This window comes from Mya arenaria, chromosome 8, assembly GCF_026914265.1.
Source record: "Mya arenaria isolate MELC-2E11 chromosome 8, ASM2691426v1".
NCBI lineage: Eukaryota > Metazoa > Mollusca > Bivalvia > Myida > Myidae > Mya > Mya arenaria.
The window spans coordinates 39402168-39409872 of record NC_069129.1 but is presented as its reverse complement, the minus strand read 5'-3'; the positions used below and the strand labels follow the sequence as shown (position 1 = coordinate 39409872).

Below are 7705 nucleotides of genomic sequence, written 5' to 3'. Positions count from 1 at the left end.
AGATCGTGCTGTTTTTGTAACACTGATATTGGTGTTGTTGGTGTTGTGTTGGATTTATGTTGGTAGCTATGGACGAGTCAGAAAATAATGAAAACCGTTAGAAAGTTTATGACCTTCATCACCATCATCATAACTCCACCATATCCTCGCGATTTTGTCAGATGGATACAGAACTGTTTTACGGCGAAATTATTACAAACAAAAGCGATTTCACCTGTACGCTAATTATTAACGACTCTTCAGAATAGAACTTTTTAATTACTGCCGTCAAAAGTCTTTCATCGTTCGCGTGTCAACTGTCCAATCAAAACACTTTTCTTGTACAGGTGTCGCTCGTGATTTTTATTATCTAATAAAGGTCTCATTAGCGATAGCTATCTGCGTAAAATCGTCCTTATCGCGGCGTTTTCAATCTTTAGATAATTTTTCACCTGACGGTTAGCGCGTGGCAAAAATGAAAATCATAATCTTTCATTTTTCCCCTTTTCATGTACGAAATTAACAATGAGTGCGATTCACCTGTGCTGATTTGAAATTAAATTGAGCAACATTAGTCGCGTGTCGTTTTCACTGAATATTATTTTGTACAGCACCTTGCAGAAGCTTGATGTCAGAAATATAGAAAGATCGATGCATAGCGAGGCCTGTAGCGTGGGTTTAATAAATTAAGTTTAGTTTGTTAGGACACCTGTTACCGCGACAGTAGCTCACGTGTCGCCTATGCGCGGTGGTGGGGCGGGGACTTGCCAACACTATTCACCATCCCGGCTGGTGACGATTGGTGAACGTGAACGCAAAAACAGACGCTGAAAGTGGCTGGCGACTTGAGAGACGTCTTAATGGTGAAAACGAAGATTCTCCGTAAGGCGAAGATATAGAATATTTGTTTAAACAGAATTTCGGATAATTTGGACACACCATCGGCTATAACGCCTCTCCGCAGGAAAGCCGTGTTTATATTGACAACTTTAAATCGGATCTTGTATATTTTGATTTACATTACATTTAAAGGTGTTAATCGTTTTTATACCATACAACACTTCAACAGTTGACATTGAATTGATTTAACACTTACAACTAGCTATTACGAGTATCTAAACCGAGTAATTGATTGAAAACCTGTGGAGTAACTTTACCACAGATTTCTTATTTCTACAGAGCCTTTAGGACAGTGGAAAGTGTTACAGTTCCGCCAACCCGCCGGACAAATAAAGCTGTTTCCTTAGGATGTTCCTATCATAATTATAGCAGAAGATATAGTTGGTTCTAAAGAACTCCTTTCTTATCATAATTATAGCATTATCATATGCCAGCGGAGTCTTTAATAGTTTTGAACATCACAGGCGTACACTAATATAGCAACGTTGCGCAAGATGGGCTTGTGAGTAATACTGTAGGTACTGCAGAATACTTGTAAAATTGCAATTATACAATATACCAGAGCTTGTGCAGAATGGAACTGTAAACAGGACTAACCAAACAAATTCGGAATAAAAAAAACATGGATGACAAAGCACGGAGCACAGAGAACAAATCTTTGGACGTGAACGCACGAGACACTCGGGACAAATCTCTGGACTTGAACGAAAACCACGTGCACGAACTGGTGGCGCCAGCATCCGGCGAAAAAGGTATTTAATGGATGAAACGATTCTTTTTTAATTTAAGGAGACATAGAAAAATGCTTTAAAATTCATTTTTTTTTTTTTTATATAAAAACACGTTTGACTATATTTGAATGTTTGATTGTGAATTACATGTATAATAAGAAATTAAATAACAGTGATGGTTACAAGTGTGATTGTGAATTACAGATATAATAAGAAATTAAATAACAGTGATGGTTACAAGTGTGATTGTGAATTACATGTATAATAAGAAATTAAATAACAGTGATGGTTACAAGTGTGATTGTGAATTACATGTATAATAAGAAATTAAATAACAGTGATGGTTACAAGTGTGATTGTGAATTACATGTATAATAAGAAATTAAATGACAGTGATGGTTACAAGTGTGATTGTGAATTACATATATAATAAGAAATTAAATAACAGTGATGGTTACAAGTGTGATTGTGAATTACATATATAATAAGAAATTAAATAACAGTGATGGTTACAAGTGTGATTGTGAATTACATATATAATAAGAAATTAAATAACAGTGATGGTTACAAGTGTGATTGTGAATTACATATATAATAAGAAATTAAATAACAGTGATGGTTACAATTGTGATTGTGAATTACATATATAATAAGAAATTAAATAACAGTGATGGTTACAAGTGTGATTGTGAATTACATATATAATAAGAAATTAAATAACAGTGATGGTTACAAGTGTGATTGTGAATTACATATATAATAAGAAATTAAATAACAGTGATGGTTACAAGTGTGATTGTGAATTACATATATAATAAGAAATTAAATAACAGTGATGGTTACAAGTGTGATTGTGAATTACATATATAATAAGAAATTAAATAACAGTGATGGTTACAAGTGTGATTGTGAATTACATATATAATAAGAAATTAAGTAACAGTGATGGTTACAAGTGTGATTGTGAATTACATATATAATAAGAAATTAAGTAACAGTGATGGTTACAAGTGTGATTGTGAATTACATATAGAATAAGAAATTAAATAACAGTGATGGTTACAAGTGTGATTGTGAATTACATATAGAATAAGAAATTAAGTAACAGTGATGGTTACAAGTGTGATTGTGAATTACATATATAATAAGAAATTAAATAACAGTGATGGTTACAAGTGTGATTGTGAATTACATATATAATAAGAAATTAAATAACAGTGATGGTTACAAGTGTTTCTTAAAATGTATTTAGTACCATTTACGACTATGTGTAAATTAAATAAACGAAAATAAGGTCGCACAATCTTTTCCAAAGTTTCCGGATTCAACACATCTGTTAAGTAATTTGAGTACACACATGCATTCCTCATAACATGGTATGAGTTCAGTATATATTGAGTATTAATTCATGAATGTATATAGTGAGTATGGACAAACAAACAGACAAACATGATAATTGATCATATGATGTATGATGATTATAATTTATGCCTTGCTGAAAGCTTATAAATATTAAATGCTATATATTATAAACATACCAAGACACTAAAATAACAATGCATCCAAATCGTTATTGTTACCAGTGTTGGTGTTTATTGTTGCCAGTGTTGGTGTTTATTGTTACCTGTGTTGGTGTTTATTGTTACCAGTGTTGGTGTTTATTGTTACCAGTGTTGAAATTTATTGTTACCAGTGTTGGTGTTTATTGTTACCAGTGTTGGTGTTATTGTTACCAGTGTTGATGTTTGTAGTTACCAGTGTTGATGGCTGTAGAAACCAGTGTTGGTGTTTGTAGTTACCAGAGTTGGTGTTTATTGTTACCAGTGTTGGTGTTTATTGTTACCAGTGTTGGTGTTTGTAGTTACCAGTGTTGGTGTTTGTAGTTACCAGTGTTGGTGTTTGTAGCTTCCAGTGTTGGTGTTTGTAGTTACCAGTGTTGGTGTTTGTTGTTACCTGTGTTATGATGTTTGTAGTTTCCAATGTTGATGATTGAAGTTACCAGTGTTGGTGTTTGTAGTTACCAGTGTTGGTGTTTGTAGTTTCCATTGTTGGTGTTTGTAGTTACCAGTGTTGGTGTTTGTAGTTTCCAGTGTTGGTGTTTATTGTTCCCAGTGTTGGTGTTCATTGTTCCCAGTGTTGGTGTTCATTGTTACCACTGTGTGTGTTTGTTTATTGCTACCAGTGTTGCTGTTTATTGTTCCCAGTGTTGGTGTTCATTTTCCCCAGTGTTGGTGTTCATTGTTACCAGTGTGTGTGTGTTTATTGTTACCAGTGTTGGTGTTAAATGTTACCAGTGTTGGTGTTTATTGTTCCCAGTGTGTGTGTTTATTGTTACCAGTGTTGGTGTTTATTGTTTCAAGTGTTGGTGTTCATTGTTACCAGTATTGGTGTTTATTGTTACCAGTGTTGGTGTGCATTGTTACCAGTGTGTGTGTGTGTGTGTGTGTGTGTGTGTGTGTGTGTGTGTGTTTATTGTCCCCAGTGTTGGTGTTCATTGTTACCAGTGTTGGTGTTTATTGTTACCAGTGTTGGTGTTCATTGTTAACAGTGTTGGTGTTTATTGTTACCAGTGTGTGTGCGTTTATTGTTACCAGTGTTGGTGTTTATTGTTCCCAGTGTTGGTGTTTATTGTTACCAGTGTTGGTGTTTATTGTTCCCAGTGTTGGTGTTTATTGTTACCAGTGTTGGTGTTCATTGTTACCAGTGTTGGTGTTTATTGTTACCAGTGTGTGTGCGTTTATTGCTACCAGTGTTGGTGTTTATTGTTCCCAGTGTTGGTGTTTATTGTTACCAGTGTTGGTGTTTATTGTTACCAGTGTTGGTGTTTATTGTTCCCAGTGTGTGTGCGTTTATTGCTACCAGTGTTGGTGTTTATTGTTCCCAGTGTTGATGTTTATTGTTAGAGGACAAAACCCAATCCGCCCTGCAATGTAGTGAAATAATTTACAACTTAATTAAAGTAACATCTTTTCTGAAGAGAAAGTTAAGGTATAAAGTTGAACTTTATCTTGGATTCTTCATTGTACTTGTGTTTGTAAAAATAACCTCCATTCACCGTTTTTGAGTTTGATAGATGCACCTGTCGTATCGTTATAAATATTTTGGATTAAGGTGTATTATAAAATTAAAGCTTTAATCTCTTTAGCGCCGTAATGTGATAACTTTTTCATAAACAGGTGTATTTGAAAGTAATAAATATTTATATCTTCGCAAGTATTGAATAGATTTCTTTTCCGAAGAGTTCAATTGGAAATGTAATGCCAGGCTTTCAAAAAGCTGATTTAATACGAAAACACCTGTATTCTGTTATACAGACAACTCTGTGATTGAAATTATATTTTTAACTTTAATTTAACTTATTCATGATTATGCAACGTTCCTGAATTTCTTTCTAAATTGATTTCATCTCTTAATACTGAAATATTCCGTACTTTTTAAGGACAATTTTCAACGGCATTTGATCACATCTTTCATTCAAAGGAGTGTTGATAATGTAAACATATATATGTAGTTTTCAAACGCGTTTTTTATTATTTTCAGAACAAAAGTTTCGGCGGGTTCAGTTGGTTGTTCCAGAACCAAAACGTCTGACTTCACCAAGCGATAGTCATAAAATCGATGACGTATCTAAAACACGTGATATGGATTCATCTCTTCCGGCACCAGGATTCGTTCCGTACTGGCCGTATCAGAGGCTTCCCTGGCCACTCCCAGTCTATCCAAGCATTCCTGGCATCAGTGCGCATGCGCATATGCTACATTTTCCTCCATATCCGGGTACTAGTCTTCCAATTCCGTTCCTACCGGATTATTTTTCACAGCGAAACATTTCTTCAGAGTATTTCGAAAAACTTCATTCACATCTTCCTCGCGTGCCAAGCTCATCACTGTCACCCTACTCCGCAATGTTATTCGGACAGAGAAGTCCACTACCGCATAGTCAACCGTCACCTGAACAGAAACGTGATGAGGGTTGTTCAATAAAATCTGATATAAATACTGCAAGTGAATTCAGTAAAGAAACATCCCCTAGTCATATGTCTTTGTTACAAAATGCACCCAAGACGGTGTATTTCGATACTTTGTCTACAATTTGTACGGAAAAGAAGAAAGATAAAAGTGTAGACGCTATGAAATACCAATGCAGCACGTGTAATAGAACATACTCCACTGTTAGCGGACTTTCTAAACACAAACAGTTCCATTGTAACCAAGAAAAGAAAGAATTCTCATGCAAACACTGTGACAAGATATACGTGTCCCTCGGCGCACTCAAGATGCACATACGAACGCATACGCTGCCATGTAAGTGTAAATTATGCGGTAAGGCGTTCTCGCGCCCGTGGCTGCTCCAGGGACACGTGCGCACGCACACGGGGGAGAAGCCTTTCTCGTGCGTCCACTGCCTGCGCGCGTTTGCCGACCGCTCAAACTTGCGTGCGCATCTTCAAACCCATAGCGAGGTCAAGAAATACAGCTGTAGAAAGTGCAGTAAAACCTTCTCCCGGATGTCCCTACTTCTGAAACACGAGGATTCGTGCGCTCGAACAATGACGTAATTGCCATCAGAAAATGTACATATGTAAGTCTTCCACGAGGATATGTCGTACTCTTTCAGTGTTTTAATTTACGTAAATTAGTGCTAAGGTTGCTTTTGTTCTTCCCCATACTGAAGTTACGAAAAAATTTAATAGAACTTAAAAATTATTTTTGTTTAATTGTATTACTAGTCTAAACATGTCTTCTTAAAATGTTGCACAATCTATATGTTTCACATACTTTTTCTTTACAAGAAATTGTTGCCATGTGTTGATAGGTTTAATAGAACAGAGCAGAACAGATGATAGGTTTAATAGAATAGTGCAGAACAGATGATAGGTTGAATAGAATAGAGCAGAACAGATGATAGGTTTAATAGAACAGAGCAGAACAAATGATAGGTTTAATAGAACAGAGCAGAACAGATGATAGGTTTAATAGAACAGAGCAGAACAGATGGTAGGTTTAATAGAACAGAGCAGAACAGATGATGGGTTTTATAGAACAGAGCAGAACAGATGATAGGTTTAATAGAATAGAGCAGAACATATATTGGTTTAATAGAATAGAGCAGAACAGATGATAGGTTTAATAGAATAGAGCAGAACAGATGATAGGTTTAATAGAACAGAGCAGAACAGATGATAGGTTTAATAGAATAGAGCAGAACAGATGATAGGTTAAATAGAACAGAGCAGAACAGATGATGGGTTTAATAGAATAGAGCAGAACAAATGATAGGTTTAATAGAACAGAGCAGAACAGATGATAGGTTTAATAGAACAGAGCAAAACAAATGATAGGTTTAATAGAACAGAGCAGAACAAATGATAGGTTTAATAGAACAGAGCAGAACAGATGATATGTTTGATAGAACAGAGCAGAACAGATGATAGGTTTAATAGAACAGAGCAGAACAGATGATAGTTTTAATAGAACAGAGCAGAACAGATGATGGGCTTAATAGAACAGAGCAGAACAGATGATGGGTTTAATAGAACAGAGCAGAACAGATGATAGGTTTAATAGAATAGAACAGAACAGATGATGGGTTTAATAGAACAGAGCAGAACAGATGATAGGTTTAATAGAACAGAGCAGAACAGATGATAGGTTTAATAGAACAGAGCAGAACATATGATAGGTTTAATAGAATAGAGCAGAACAGATGATGGGTTTAATAGAACAGAGCAGAACAGATGATAGGTTTAATAGAACAGAGCAGAACAGATGATAGGTTTAATAGAACAGAGCAGAACAGATGATAGGTTTAATAGAACAGAACAGAACAGATGATGGGCTTAATAGAACAGAACAGATGATATGTTTGATAGAACAGAACAGAACAGATAGTGGGTTTAATAGAACAGAGCAGAACATTACATACATTTAATAGTAAAACAAATTAATCATACCCTTGCTCATTGAAAATATTCTAAGTTATGTACATGTTTTATTGTATCATAAGTAATGTGCTACCTTTGTTCCAAAAACTCTTTCGAAAATGTGCTCAATCATCCATGAGTCAGTGGAACAGTGTACATGTAGTATTGTGT

General features: G+C 35.2%; 1 protein-coding gene across 1 annotated transcript; it reads left to right on the top strand.

Moving 5' to 3' along the window:
• Positions 1-742: 742 nt before the first annotated feature.
• On the top strand, positions 743-7144 carry LOC128243408 (zinc finger protein SNAI2-like). The gene is made up of 2 exons (XM_052961184.1): positions 743-1631; positions 5151-7144. The coding sequence occupies exons 1-2, from the start codon at positions 1502-1504 to the stop codon at positions 6167-6169; spliced, it is 1149 nt and encodes a 382-aa protein (XP_052817144.1). The 5' UTR covers positions 743-1501; the 3' UTR covers positions 6170-7144.
• Positions 7145-7705: the final 561 nt, after the last annotated feature.